Raw genomic sequence first — 16,592 nt, 5'->3', positions numbered from 1 at the left:
GCAAACTTCAGACGGGCCTGGACATGCGCTGGCTTGAGCAGGGGTACCTTGCGTGCGCTGCAGGATTTTAATCCATGACGGCGTAGTGTGTTACTAATGGTTTTCTTTGAGACTGTGGTCCCAGCTCTCTTCAGGTCATTGACCAGGTCTTGCCGTGTAGTTCTGGGCTGATCCCTCACCTTCCTCATGATCATTGATGCCCCACGAGGTGAGATCTTGCATGGAGCCCCAGACCGAGGGTGATTGACCGTCATCTTGAACTTCTAATAATTGCGCCAACAGTTGTTGCCTTCTCACCAAGCTGCTTGCCTATTGTCCTGTAGCCCATCCCAGCCTTGTGCAGGTCTACAATTTTATCCCTGATGTCCTTACACAGCTCTCTGGTCTTGGCCATTGTGGAGAGGTTGGAGTCTGTTTGATTGAGTGTGTGGACAGGTGTCTTTTATACAGGTAACGAGTTCAAACAGGTGCAGTTAATACAGGTAATGAGTGGAGAACAGGAGGGCTTCTTAAAGAAAAACTAACAGGTCTGTGAGAGCCGGAATTCTTACTGGTTGGTAGGTGATCAAATACTTATGTCATGCAATAAAATGCAAATTAATTACTTAAAAATCATACAATGTGATTTTCTGGATTTTTGTTTTAGATTCCGTCTCTCACAGTTGAAGTGTACCTATGATAAAAATTACAGACCTCTACATGCTTTGTAAGTAGGAAAACCTGCAAAATTGGCAGTGTATCAAATACTTGTTCTCCCCACTATATATATACAGTGGGGAAAAAAAGTATTTAGTCAGTCACCAATTGTGCAAGTTCTCCCACTTAAAAAGATGAGAGAGGCCTGTAATTTTCATCATAGGTACACGTCAATTATGACAGACAAAATGAGAAAAAAAATCAAGAAAATCACATTGTAGGATTTTTTAATGAATTTATTTGCAAATTATGGTGGAAAATAAGTAATTGGTCAATAACAAAAGTGTCTCAATACTTTGTTATATACCCTTTGTTGGCAATGACACAGGTCAAACGATTTCTGTAAGTCTTCACAAGGTTTTCACACACTGTTGCTGGTATTTTGGCCCATTCCTCCATGCAGATCTCCTCTAGAGCAGTGATGTTTTGGGGATGTCGCTGGGCAACACGGACTTTCAACTCCCTCCAAAGATTTTCTATGGGGTTGAGATCTGGAGACTGGCTAGGCCACTCCAGGACCTTGAAATGCTTCTTACGAAGCCAGTCCTTTGTTGCCCGGGCGGTGTGTTTGGGATCATTGTCATGCTGAAAGACCCAGCCACGTTTCATCTTCAATGCCCTTGCTGAAGGAAGGAGGTTTTCACTCAAAATCTCACGATATATGGCCCCATTCATTCTTTCCTTTACACAGATCAGTCGTCCTGGTCCCTTTGCAGAAAAACAGCCCCAAAGCATGATGTTTCCACTCCCATGCTTCACAGTAGGTATGGTGTTCTTTGGATGCAACTCAGCATTCTTTGTCCTCCAAACACGACGAGTTGAGTTTTTACCAAAAAAGTTCTATTTTGGTTTCATCTGACCATATGACATTCTCCCAATCCTCTTCTGGATCATCCAAATGCACTCTAGCAAACTTCAGACGGGCCTGGACATGTACTGGCTTAAGCAGGGGGACACGTCTGGCACTGCAGGATTTGAGTCCCTGGCGGCGTAGTGTGTTACTGATGGTAGGCTTTGTTACTTTGGTCCCAGCTCTCTGCAGGTCATTCACTAGGTCCCCCTGTGTGGTTATGGGATTTTTGCTCACCGTTCTTGTGATCATTTTGACCCCACGGGGTGAGATCTTGCGTGGAGCCCCAGATCGAGGGAGATTATCAGTGGTCTTGTTTGTCTTCCATTTCCTAATAATTGCTCTCACAGTTGATTTCTTCAAAGCAAGCTGCTTACCTATTGCAGATTCAGTCTTCCCAGCCTGGTGCAGGTCTACAATTTTGTTTCTGGTGTCCTTTGACAGCTCTTTGGTCTTTGCCATAGTGGAGTTTGGAGTGTGACTGTTTGAGGTTGTGGACAGGTGTCTTTTATACTGATAACAAGTTCAAACAGGTGCCATTAATACAGGTAACGAGTGGAGGACAGAGGAGCCTCTTAAATAAGAAGTTACAGGTCTGTGAGAGCCAGAAATCTTGCTTGTTTGTAGGTGACCAAATACTTATTTTCCACCATAATTTGCAAATAAATTCATAAAAAATCCTACAATGTGATTTTCTGGAATTTTTTTCTCTCAATTTGTCTGTCATAGTTGACGTGTACCTATGATGAAAATGACAGGCCTCTCTCATCTTTTTAAGTGGGAGAACTTGCACAATTGGTGGCTGACTAAATACTTTTTTTCCCCACTGTATATATATATATATATATTTTAAACTTTAGTTTATTTAGTAAATATTTTCTTAACTCTTTCTTGAACTACATTGTTGGTTAAGGGCTTGTTAGTAAGCATTTCACGGCACATGTGACGAATAAAAATTGATTTGATTTGATTTGAATATTTACAGATGGAATCGAAAGTTAAAAAAGAAAAAATATTCTGATTAAATGGACTGTACATAGTGTTCATTCTTTAATCACCATGAATGAGTTTGTACTGTAGATTTAATTTGAAGCGATGTGTGAAGAACAGTATATGGATATACAAAAAATATAAAGGAAACACATGCAGGTATAACCCTATTAGTATGCAATAAGTTAAGAAGTGCTAAAAGGGCTTATCTGAAACGCCAAACTTCACTAAAAACCTTCTGAATAAAACAAAGTGCCCTCTGTAGATGTTGTTTCACAGTAATATTGCAAATACTGCAGCTAAGAACAAAAATCGATATGTTGGGGAAGAGGATCGACAAAGACTGAGAAATGGACAACATTCTAAATGGATGAGAATGGTCTGTGTACCCAGTATGTGCATGTGTAGGCAACTGAGCTTCATACTTCATCAAAATAAATTTGATCTTGCAATAAGAGGAATGCTTAAAGGCCAAATGCAGCCATTTTTATATCATATTATCAAATCCTTTCTGGGTAACAATTAAGTACCATACTGTAATAGATTTCCATTAAAATGGACAAAAATTGCTTTTTAGCAAAAAAACGAATTCTCAAACAAGAATTTTGCAAGGACTGCCTAGGAGTGGTCTGAGTGGGGAGGGGAAACTGAACACTAGCTGTTATTGGCAGAGAGGTTTGGAAATCTCTTTGCTATTGGTCTATTAACCAATTTACCTCATGGATTTGTGTGTATTGTTTTGTATTGTTAGGTATTACTGCACTGTTGGAGCTAGAAAAACACAAGCGTACACCTGCGATAACATCTGCAACATATATGTACTCGACCAATACATTTTGATTTGACGTCACCATAGAAAGCCGAAACTCCCGCCCATGCAAACCTGCTCATTAGAAGGTCCTGTGTAGATTGTATTTCAACCAGCAACTATCAGGAAAAAGCACTGATCACATTTCTTCACATTTTTACATTGTTAGTTTCATCAGTTGTTGTACAATATAATACAAAACACAAGACGAACAGGATTTTGACTGCACTGGGCCTTTAGTAAGCAAAGCAAGGCTTCTGTTTGCTAACTCACCTCTTTGACTGATTGCTGTAGTTCTCCTCATAGCCATCATAACTCTGGTCATCATATTCACCATCATATCCATCATCATAGCCCTGCAGGTCAAAGAAAAAGCAAAACATGCTACCTAAGAAAACTCAGACTATGTACAAGCAGCTTTTTTTCAAACCTAGCAGGAGTCTAATTGTTTAGGGTTGGGACATTTAAAAAATCTATGCTTAATTACATTGGCAAAATATCTCTGTTACACATAGAGCCCCTGAATGGGAGGGGTGACAACGTTAAATCATGTCTAACACAGACTATTGATTAAGGTTTGCAGGGAAGCTGTCTTGCTAGCAGGGTGTAGCAGACAATGTTCTCCTCTGACTGTGATCCAACACGAATACAACCTTTACTGTTGATCAGTGACTATTGTAATGATCAACACAGAGAAACACTAATACAACCTTTACTATTGATCAGTGACTATTGTAATGATCAACAAAAAATAAACACTAATACAACCTTTACTATTGATCAGTGACTATTGTAATGATCAACACAGAGAAAAAAGTAACTTCTCTATAGACCTGCTGCTCGTCAATGAAGTACACAGTAATACTGTAGTAAAAATAACAATATACAGGTATATATATATATATATATATATCCAAGGAATGGGGAAAACCCAGCATATACAAGGAGGAATTTACTGCTATTTGCTTCATTACTATTTAGGTAAAGTCCATACTACAACACAGTGTGTACTCAGTTTTCTGTTTCTGTAGTTGTTAAAACAACACATGCCATCCTTGAGTCATGATTGTGAAACACTTTCCTCAGACTTCACTGTCTAAAACACACACAATTCCCAGAGAGCGATTGTTTCAGCGACAGTCCTCATATTTTAGTTCTAATATCTATATGATCATGTATTCGTAAAGTCCCCCTAGACACTGCGGAAGACCGGGAAATAGGCATACATTATATGTTCCTTTAATGAGCCTAGCTGCAGTCAGTCAGTGTTTATGTTCTGACACGTCTGTTGTAGCAGACCCAGGCTCCAGGCTGAGCTACTCATTTCAAAGCTGCTGTTTAATCCTCTCTGCTGTCACTGCCATGTTTATTTTTGGCCCTGCTATCTCCTCTGTCACATTTCTGAAGGTGAAGCCACTCTAATCGTTGGATCTTGCTTATTTAAGCTTTTTGCTTGGTGTTCAAAGTGCCTAATTCCTGTCAATCATCATCATTCTGTAATCTCCTGGTCTTCTATTACTTGTACACTGAAAATGTCTGACATTGCGAAACATAGTCTGCCATCGCAGTAAAATCGTTTTCTCTTCCTTTTGGTTGATTAATAGCTTCAATATTCATAGAAGTTGGAGGATCTATTACAGTAGTTATAGATCTATTATAAATATAATTATTCAAATTCAACTGACAATTAACAGCAAATGTTTGTCACTGTCAGTACAAAGTTTAATCATAGAAAGTCATGAGCATCATCTGACCGTTCTAATAACCTATCAGAAAATGCAGTACATGGGTTTGGTGCTGCAATAATGATCCTGCAATACTCTTCTTCAATAATCTTCTCCAAAGATATTAATAACAATACTCTAAAACTATAGTGCTTTCAGAGATTATTCACACCTTGACTTTTTCCACATTTGGTTGTGTTGCAGCCTGAATTTAAAATGGATTAAATTGAGATTTTATGGGTCACTAGCCTACACACAATAACCCATAATGTCAAAGTGGAATTATGTTTTTCGATTTCCTTTCAAAACAAATTAATAAAAAATGAAAAGCGGAAATGTCTTGAGTCAATAAGTATTCAACCCCTTTTTTACGGCAAGCTTAAATAAGTTCAGGAGTAAATATTTGCTTAACAAGTCACATTTTACTTTTTTATTTTATTTAACCTTTATTTATAGAGATTTTTCTCATTGACATAAAATCTATTTTTCAAGAGAGACCTGGTCCAACAGCAGCAGTGGGAACAAAGTTTCAGACAAAACAACTTACATACACTAACACAACATTGAACAAAACTATAGACACACATACAGTACAACAATGACATATTACGTAAAGAAACACGAATGTCATAACTAAAAAACAGCTGTCCTAAAGACAATTACACTCTTCTATGATATTTAAATCGACCAAGTTTTAAACTCCACCAACGTAACTAGATCATCACATTTTTAAATGTTCAGGGGAGAATTCCAGGACCACAGAGCTGAGTAACTAAAACGATTTCTACTATGACCTGTTCTAATTCTTGATATTGTTAAAAGCAAATGAGAACGGGACCGTAATTGATATTTATTTACTGACCTGATTAAAAAAGAACAGAGATAAGGTGGCATTTTACCCAGTATGGCCTTATAAATCAGTGTATACCAGTGTTTAAGCCTGCCCAAGGTCAATGACGACCAGCCAACGGCACTGTAGAGATCACAATGACGTTGCATGGACTCTGTGTGCAATAATAGTGTTTAATATTGATTTTTTTCATCTCTGTAACCCACACATAAAATTATCTGTAAGGTCCCTCAGTCGAGAATTTAATTTCAAACACAGATTCAACCACAAAGACCAGGGAGGTATTCCAATACCTCACAAAGAAGGGCATCTATTAGTAGATTTAAAAAGTATATAAAATAAAACAGAGATTGAACATCCCTTTGAGCATGGTGAAGCATGGTCCTCTGTAGCTCAACTGGTAGAGCACGGCGCTTGTAACGCCAAGGTAGTGGGTTTGATCCCCGGGACCACCCATAACCAAAAATGTATGCACGCATGACTGTAAGTCGCTTTGGATAAAAGTGTCTGCTAAATGGCATATTATTAATTGCACTTTGGATGGTGTATCAATACACCCAGTCACTACAAAGATACAGGCATCCTTCCTAACTCAGTTGCCGGAGAGGAAGGAAACCGTTCAGGGATTTCACCATGAGGACAATTGTGACCTTAAAACAGTTACAGAGTTTAATAGCTGTGATAGGAGAAAACTGAAGATACAAAAACATTGTAGTTACTCCACAATACTAACCCAATTGACAGAGTGAAAAGAAGGAAGCCTGTACAGAATAAAATTATTCCAAAACATGCATCCTGTTTGCAACAAGGCACTAAAGAAATACTGCAAAAGAATTGAGCAAAGCAATTAACTTTCTGTCCTGAATAGAAAGTGTTACATTTGGGGCAAATCCAATACAACACATTACTGAGTACCACCCTCCATATTTTCAAGCATAGTTGTGGCTGCATCATGTTATGGGTACGCTTGTAATCATTAAGTACTGGGGAGTTTTTCAGAATAAAAAATTAATGGAATGGAGCTAAGCAAAGGCAAAATCCTAGAGGAAAACGTGGTTCAGTCTGCTTTCCAACAGACACTGGAAGATGAATTCACTTTTAAGCTGGACAATAACCTAAAACACAAAGCCAAATCTACACTAGAGTTGCTTACCAAGAAGACAGTGATTTTACCTGAGTGGCCGAGTTACAGTTTTGACTTAAATCTACTTGAAAATCTATGGCAAGACTTGGAAAAAGGTTGTCTAGCAATGATCAACAACCAATTTGACAGAGCTTGAAGAATTTTTAAAATAATAATGGGCAAATGTTGCACAATCCAGGTGTGGGAATCTCTTAGAGACTTACCCAGAAAGACACACAGCTGAAACCGCTGCCAAAGGTGCTTCTACAAAGTATTGACCCAGGGGTGTGAATACTTATGCAAATTAATTATTTCTTTATTTCATTTTCAATAAATTAGCAAACACTTCTAAAAATATATTTTCACCTTTTCATTATGGGGTATTGTGTAAATTAAATCATTTTTGAATTCAGGCTGTAACACTACTAAATGTGGAATAAGTCAAGGGGTATGAATACTTTATTGTTATGAAAACACAATTTCTGCCAAGACTTCCATGCTAAAATACTCAACAGCTGCCTTATGACAGACAGTCATCATAAAACAAATTAAATAATTCCCTTCCCTCACAGCTGCTTGTAATAAATATGAAATAACATCCTCTATTTGGTGTTGTTGGCCAATGCACTGTTATGAGGGTAAAAGTTGCCAAATGAAGCTATAGGCTACTGAGATACCTGCCTGTCTCTTTTGTTGGCTCAAGCCGATTTAAATTCTGCTTTGAACTCGTGTGGCTTTATAAGAGTATGAACATGGATTTAACTTAATTAAAGTGAGGGATTGTGTCAGGGATTAAGTTGTTCAGGGGAATTTATGCCACTTCCTCTCTCTATGAGTCTTTTCCCATAATGACAGGGTCAGAGGCCTATCTATCTCACTAATTAACCGTTTTATTAGCGTTCCCGACTGACAGAATACTCCACATCGCCTCGGCACTGTCTGCTGCTGACATGTAAACCAGTCAGGGGAGACAGACGTCCAGGATCATGTCAATATATGAGAATTCTGCAAATGACATATTACCGCAATTTCAAGGTTATCATGTATCTGCGTTGTAAGAAAATGAAACGTAATTGTCCGTACATTCTCCAGACATTATTTTCATGCTAAGGTCCAAATAAATATGATTTGGTGACTAATTATTTTCATTCATTACATACAGTATAATACAATATATAATATAATATAATACTTATTTAGTTTGAACAAACTATTGTTGAATTCTTTCAAAGGAAAAAACACAATAAAAAATGAAACTGTGGCCTTATCTGTGAGCTGTTACTAGCTACGCTGGATGTCAAAGCTGAGATACGGTCTAGCAGCTTTGATTGGCTACTGTCTTGCTACAGCATACTGTGTCAATATCACTTATCTATAAAGTAGATGTTTGTTTACAGAGCCCTGGATTTTCACCTCGCTGACCTTAACATGTCTTACAAGGCGCCATGCATAATGGGTGCTGTGGTCGGCCGCGCCCTCTAGTTAATGAAACCTGATCCTTATATTTCAACACTCATTCGAAAAACCAATTAACGCGGGTGCTATTGAACAGGCCAAGAGGAAATAAATCAAGTGTTAACCAATGGGCTGGAGAGTCCTGGCTCACTGTAATTAGAAGATAAAGGCCTTCAGCTCTATGCTTCACTTTCAATTGACAACCAGTACGTCCCCTGACAGTGACTGATCTTTACACGGGGAGAAAGGAGGGCAAATTAGTGGTGGGTTCCTTTTGTCTTTCTGCTGCAATACATTTTTTTGTGGCTGCACGGACTTGATTTTACTCCTATGCATATTCAAGCGACACACCCCGCTTTACGCATTTCACTTTTATTGCAGCATGTGAAAGACATAAAAAGAGCCCACAAAAAGGCAGTACTTCACAAGCTGTTATTCAGTGTGAGAGTTTTGAATCAAATGAGTAATATAAAGTAACATAATAACAAAGACTAAAACACCTTCTGAATGAAGGTCCTTAAAGAGCACTATTCTCATAACCAAATAGGGTCAGAACTGGTCTCATAGAGAAAATGGAATATGCCGTATTTGCATATTTGTTAGGTTTCTTTTGTCGTTTTCCTACTCTTCTAAGGCTGTTAGGAATCCCTTAGATTACAACTGACACAAAGGCTTTTGGGTCTTCCGTCTACTTCTAAATCAGTATATTATTAAACAATCTACCTGAGGTGTGTGTCTTACTTGTGTTTTATTAAACAATCTACCTGAGGTGTGTGTCTTACTTGTGTTTTATTAAACAATCTACCTGAGGTGTGTCTTACTTGTGTTTTATTAAACAGGGGAGTTGTGCATGGAGAAACCCATTTCCATAATTAGTTAATCTCACAAATGGGAACTCAGCAGTGTAACCAAGCCTATTGTTGTGGCGCAGTGGTCTAAGGCACTGCATCGCAGTGCTAGCTGTGCCACTAGAGATCCTGGTTCGAATCCAGGCTCTGTCGTAGCTGGCCGTGACCGGGAGACCCATGGGGCGGTGCACAATTGGCCCAGGGTAGGGGAGGGAATGGCCGGCAGGGATGTAGCTCAGTTGGTAGAGCATGGCGTTTGCAACGCCAGGGTTGTGGGTTCGATTCCCACAGAGGGTTGGAGAAAAATATATAATGTATGCATTCACTAACTGTAAGTCGCTCTGGATAAGAGCGTCTACTAAAATGTAAATGTTTAAAAAACTATTACTCCAGATGTGCATGCCATCCTTAGGTAGCCCAAGAAAAGCTATTTTGTCATGCACAGTGTTTCAAGAATGCGAGCTTGCTTTTTCCGTATGTAGAACAGTGAGCTTACAACATAGAGTGCATATAAGAGCTACATCAATATCTGACACCACATTTGAGAAATACACACATTGTTTCAACTATTAGAATTTCACATATCTTAGGAAACCATTAAATAGATCATATAGCGCCCCAACAGATCCACAGATGATGCAATCTCTATTGCACTCCACACTGCCCTCTCCCACCTGGACAAAAGGAACACCTAAGTGAGAATGCTGTTCATTGACTAGAACTCAGCTTTCAACACCATAGTGCCCTCTAAGCTCATCACTAAACTAAGTACCCTGGGAGTGAACACCTCCCTCTACAACTGGATCCTGGACTTCCTGATGGGCCGCCCCCAGGTGGTGAGGGTAAGCAAAAACACATCAGCCACGCTGACCCTCAACAATGAGGCATATCAGGGTTGCTGCTCAGTCCCCTCCTGTACTCCCTGTTCACCCACGACTGCATGGCTCCAACACCATCATTAAGTTTGCCGACGACACGACAGTGGTAGGCCTGATCCCCGATGACAATGAGACAGCCTATAGGGAGGAGGTCATAGACCTAGCACTGTGGTGCCAGGACAACAACTTTCCACTCAACGTCAGCAAGACAAAGGAGCTGATCATGGACTACAGGAAACGGAGGGCCGAGCATGCCCACATTCACATCGACAGGGCTGTAGTGGAGCAGGTCGAGAGCTTCAAGTTCGTCTGTGTCCACATCACTAAGGACCTATCATGGTCCAAACACATCAACCAGGACCTCTATACCAGTCAGTGTCAGAGGAAGGCCCTACAAATTCTCAAAGACTCCAGCCACCCAAGTCATAGACTGTTCTCTCTGCTACTGCATGGCAAGCAGTACCGGAGTTCCAAGTCTGGGACCAAAAGGCTCCTGAACAGCTTCTACAGTGGGGAGAACAAGTATTTGAAACACTGCCGATTTTGCAGGTTTTCCTACTTACAAAGCATGTAGAGGTCTGTAATTTGTATCATAGGTACACTTCAACTGTGAGAGACAGAATCTAAAACAAAAATCCAGAAAATCACATTGTATGATTTTTAAGTAATTAATTTGCATTTTATTGCATGACATAAGTATCAGAAAAGCAGAACTTAATATTTGGTACAGAAACCTTTGTTTGCAATTACAGAGATCATATGTCTCCTGTAGATCTTGACCAGGTTTGCACACACTACAGCAGGGATTTTGGCCCACTCCTCCATACAGACCTTCTCCAGATCCTTCAGGTTTTGGGGCTGTCGCTGGGCAATACGGACTTTCAGCTCCCTCCAAAGATTTTCTATTGGGTTCAGGTCTGGAGACTGGCTAGGCCACTCCAGGACCTTGAGATGCTTCTTACGGAGCCACTCCTTAGTTGCCCTGGCTGTGTGTTTCGGGTCGTTGTCATGCTGGAAGACCCAGCCACTACCCATCTTCAATGCTCTTACTGAGGTAAGGAGGTTGTTGGCCAAGATCTCGCGATACATGGCCCCATCCATCCTCCCCTCAATACGGTGCAGTCGTCCTGTCCCCTTTGCAGAAAAGCATCCCCAAATAATGAGGTTTCCACCTCCATGCTTCACGGTTGGGATGGTGTTCTTGGGGTTGTACTCATCCTTCTTCTTCCTCCAAACACGGCGAGTGGAGTTTAGACCAAAAAGCTATATTTTTGTCTCATCAGACCACATTACCTTCTCCCATTCCTCCTCTGGATCATCCAGATGGTCATTGGCAAACTTCAGACGGGCCTGGACATGTGCTGGCTTGAGCAGGGGGACCTTGCGTGTGCTGCAGGATTTTAATCCATGACGGCGTAGTGTGTTACTAATGGTTTTCTTTGAGACTGTGGTCTCAGCTCTCTTCAGGTCATTGAACAGGTCCTGCCATGTAGTTCTGGGCTGATCCCTCACCTTCCTCATGATCATTGATGCCCCACGAGTTGAGATCTTGCATGGAGCCCCCGACTGAGGGTGATTGACCATCATGTTGAACTTCTTCCATTTTCTAATAATTGCGCCAACAGTTGTTACCTTCTCACCAAGCTGCTTGCCTATTGTCCTGTAGCCCATCCCAGCCTTGTGCAGGTCTACAATTTTATCCCCGATGTTCTTACACAGCTCTCTGGTCTTGGCCATTGTGGAGAGGTTGGAGTCTGTTTGATTGAGTGTGTGGACAGGTGTCTTTTATACAGGTAACGAGTTCAAACAGGTGCAGTTAATACAGGTAATGAGTGGAGAACAGGAGGGCTTCTTAAAGAAAAACTAACAGGTCTGTGAGAGCCGGAATTCTTACTGGTTGGTAGGTGATCAAATACTTATGTCATGCAATAAAATGCAAATTAATTACTTAAAAATAATACAATGTGATTTTCTGGATTTTTGTTGTAGATTCCGTCTCTCACAGTTGAAGTGTACCTATGATAAAAATTACAGACCTCTACATGCTTTGTAAGTAGGAAAACCTGCAAAATCGGCAGTGTATCAAATACTTGTTCTCCCCACTGTAACTCCAAGCCATAAGACTACTGAACAGTTAAGCAAATGGCTACCCAGACTATTTACATTGAACCCCTTTCTTTTTCATTGACTCTCCTGCACCGGCTCTATGGATACTCACTGGACTCTACCCACACACTCACACATACTACACTGACACTCCAACACACACACATGCACACTTTCAAACTCCTTCACACTCTTCACATACTCTGCTGCTACTCTGTTTATTATCTATCCTGATTGGCTCGTTACTTTTACCCCGACCTACATGAACATATTACCTCAATAACCTCAACACATCATACGCCTGCACATTGACTCGGTACCGGTACTCCTTGTACTGTATATAGCCTCGTTATTGTTATATTATTATGTTACTATTTCATTTTTCATTTTTTTTGCAAATGTTTCTTACTTTTCAACTCTGCATTGTTGAGAAATGCTTGTAAGTAAGCATTTCACGGTATGCACATGTGACAAAAATAATTTGATTTGATTTCGAGCTAAGAATCTGTACCATTTACATTTTAGTCATTTAGCAGACGCTCTTATCCAGAGCGACTTACATGAGCAATTAGGGTTAAGTGCCTTGCTTAAGGGCACATCGACAGATTTTTCACCTAGTCGGCTCGGGGATTAGAACCAGCGACCTTTCGGTTACTGGCACAACGCTCTTACCCACTAAGCTACCTGCCGCCCGTACCACTTCCACAGTGTGACCTTGTACTATATCTATTCTGTTCTGGAAAAATATATATTTTCTTCAAAGCCCTGCATTTAATCACATTACGGCACCATTCTCTGTCTGCGTAGCCTCTGTAGAGTCGGTGTGTTCAGGTTTAAGACTAAGAAATTCAATACATATCCCCCCCCCCATTTTTTATTTATTTTACCCCTTTTTCTCCCCAATTGGTAGTTACAGTCTTGTCCCATCGCTGCAACTCCCCTACGAAGGTCGAGAGCAATGCATCCTCCGAAACACAACCCTGCCAAGCCACACTGCTCGCTTAACTTGGAAGCCAGCTGCACCAACATGTCGGAAGAAACAACGTCCAGCTGGCGACCGAAGTCAGCTTGCAGGTGCCCGGCCCGCCACAATGAGTTGCTAGAGTGTGATGGAACAAGGAAGTCCCAGCCAGCCAAACCCACCCCTAACCCGGACGACGCTGGGCCAATTGTGCACCACCTCATGGGTCTCCCGGTCACGGCCAGCTATGACATAGCTTGGGATCTAACCCGGGTATGTAGTGACGCCTTAATCACTGCGATGCAGTGCCTTAGACCACTGCGCCACTTGGGAGGCCCTCAATACATATTCTTTCATCCTTTTTCTTTTAGGTGGTCTGCCATAAGAGACAGAATTTTAGATTTCGTTTTGGTCTCAAGACTTATCAAGCACACATGAATCTAACAGTGAGTGTACAAAACATTAAGAACACCTGCTCTTTCCGTGACATAGACTGACCATGTGAATCCAGGTGAAATCTATGATCCCTTATAGATGCCACTTGTTAAATCCACTTCAGTGTAGATGAAGGGGGTGAGACAGGTTAAAGAAGGATTTTAAGCCTTGAGACAATTGAGACATGGATTGTGTATGTGTGCCATTCAGATGGTGAATGGGCAAGACAAATGTTTTAAGTGCCTTTGAATGGAGTAGTCGCACTGGTTTGTGTCAAGAACTGCAACGCTGCTGGGTTTTTCACGCTCAACAATTTCCCATTTGTGTCAAGAATGGTTCACCACCCAAAGGACATCCATCCAACTTGACATAACTGTGGGAAGCATTGGAGTCAACATGGGCCAGTATCCCTGTGGAACGCTTTCGACATCTTGTAGAGACCATGCCCCGACTAATTGTTCTGAGGGTAAAGGGGGGTGGGGGGGGGGGGTGCAACTCAATATTAGCAAGGTGCTCTTAATGTTTTGAACACTCAGTGTAGGTTATACTTGTGGTCGTGGTTTGGGTCTTGGCTATGGATCTTGGACACAAGTGTTAATCTTAGTTTAGGTCTGGATCAGACCTGGGTTCAAATACTTTCACATACATTTCAAAATAAGTATTTGGACAATTACTTTCACATACATTTCAAAATAAGTATTTGGACAATTTTTCCTTTGAAAAATACAAGTAGTTGAATATTGGTTTAGGAAATAATTTGCAAAAGTATTGGCATGTACAGTTGATGTCGGAAGTTTACATACACTTAGTTTGGAGTCATTAAAACTTGTTTTTCAACCACTCCACACATTTCTTGTTAACAAACTATAGACCAAGCAAGGAGGGCATTAATCAAGGAGGCAACAAAGAGACCAAATATAACCCTGGAGGAGCTGCAAAGCTCCATAGTGGAGATTGGAATATCTGTCCATAGGACCACTTTAAGCCGTACACTCCACAGAGCTGGGCTTTACAGAAGAGTGGCCAGAAAAAAAGCCATTGCTTAAAGAAAACCATAAGCAAACACGTTTCCTTGATGGCCAAAAGCCATGTGTGGAGACTCCCCAAACATATGGAAGAAGGTACTCTGGTCAGATGAGCTTTTTGGCCATCAAGGAAAATGCTATGTCTGGTGCAAACCCAACACCTCTCATCCCCCTGAGAACACCATCCCCACAGTGAAGCATGGTGGTGGCAGCATCATGCTGTGGGGATGTTTTTAATCGGCAGGGACTGGGAAACTGGTCAGAATTGAAAGAATGATGGATGGTGCTAAATACAGGGAAATTCTTGAGGCAAACCTGTTTCAGTCTTTCAGAGATTTGAGACTGGGACAGAGGTTCACCTTCCAGCAGGACAATGACCCTAAGCATACTGCTAAAGCAACAGTCGAGTGGTTTAAGGGGAAACATTTTAATGTCTTGGAATGGCCTAGTCAAAGCCCAGACCTCAATCAAATTGAGAATATGTGGTATGACTTAAAGATTGCTGTACACCAGTGGAACCCATCCAACTTGAAGGAGCTGGAGCAGTTTTGCCTTGAAGAATGGGCAAAAATCCCAGTGGCTAGATGTGCCAAGCTTATAGAGACATACCCCAAGAGACTTGCAGCTGTAATTGCTGCAAAAGGTGGCTCTACAAAGTATTGACTTTGGGGGGGGTTATGCATGCTCAAGTTTTCTGTTTTTCTTGTGTTATTTCTTGTTTGTTTCACCCCAAAAAATATTTTACAGGTAAGGGGAGACGAGTGAGCCCACTGAAGTACCTGGGAGCAAACAGACTCAGGGACAAACAACCGGTTAGGAGGACCGCTCCCAGGGTCAGCTTGTAGATGTTGAGCCTGTCTAACAATCCCTTCGATGTCACATGTAATGGCAGCAATACTGCAGGTAGGAGGCAAGATGGTTTCAGGGTTACTACCAGTATCAACAGCAGAATGAACACGAGACAGGGCGTCAGGCTTGACGTTGCGTGACCCAGGACGGTAAGACAGGGAAAAATTGAATCTACCAAAAAATAGTGCCCACCTGGCTTGACGGGGATTGAGCTGCTTCGCTGACTGGATGTATGCAAGATTTTTATGATCCGTCCAAACGATGAAGGGTTGTTCCGCCCCCTCCAACCAATGCCGCCACTCCTCGAGAGCCAGCTTAACGGCGAGCAGTTCACGATTACCAACATCATAATTCCTCTCTGCCTGAGAAAGTTTTCATGAAAGAAAAGCACAGGGATGCAGTTTGTTATCTTCAGGTGAACGTTGTGACAACACCGCACCTACCCCAGTGTCGGATGCGTCCACCTCCACGACAAACTGGCGGTCGGGGTCAGGCTGCATCAGAATGGGAGCCGAGGCAAAGCGATGTTTCAGCTCTTTGACCGCTGATTCGGCCCCTTCATTCCAAGCGAACAGTAGTGAGATGGAGGTGAGAGTGGTGAGTGGCGCAGCAATGCGGCTGTAGTCTTTGATGAACCTCCTGTAGAAGTTCGCAAACCCCAGGAATCGTTGAAGTTGTTTGCGGGTGGAGGGGGCTGGCCAGTCCGTGATAGCAGAGATCTTAGCTGGGTCCATCCGCAACTCCCCCTGAGCTATTATGTAACCCAAAAAAGAGGTTTCAGACACATGAAATTCACATTTCTCCATCTTCACAAATAGTTTGTTTTCCAACAACCTTTGCAACACCTGGCGCACATGCAGTTCATGTTCCTGGGAGGACTTTGAGTAAATCAGGATATCATCCAGATAGACAAAAACAAAACGATTCAACATGTCCCGAAGGACATCATTCACTAGTGCCTGAAAAACAGCAGGGGCATTAGACAAACCAAAAG

General features: G+C 41.5%; 1 protein-coding gene across 4 annotated transcripts in view; it reads right to left on the bottom strand.

Annotated features, from left to right (window-relative positions):
• The window catches only part of LOC121547099 (KH domain-containing, RNA-binding, signal transduction-associated protein 2-like), a 164,468-nt gene that overhangs the window by 21,785 nt on the left and 126,091 nt on the right, over positions 1-16,592 (bottom strand). For all 4 annotated transcript variants that reach the window (XR_006657692.1, XR_006657691.1, XR_005996488.2 and 1 more), the window contains one exon: positions 3,618-3,700. Coding sequence is in view for 1 of the 4 variants with exons in the window: in XM_041858207.2 (XP_041714141.1) it covers positions 3,618-3,700 (83 nt within the window). In the remaining 3 variants the exon portion in view is untranslated. The remainder of the gene's footprint in view (positions 1-3,617; positions 3,701-16,592) is intronic.

The sequence above is a fragment of the Coregonus clupeaformis genome, chromosome 31 (assembly GCF_020615455.1).
Source record: "Coregonus clupeaformis isolate EN_2021a chromosome 31, ASM2061545v1, whole genome shotgun sequence".
Lineage (NCBI taxonomy): Eukaryota > Metazoa > Chordata > Actinopteri > Salmoniformes > Salmonidae > Coregonus > Coregonus clupeaformis.
This window is presented reverse-complemented; position numbering and strand designations above follow the sequence as displayed.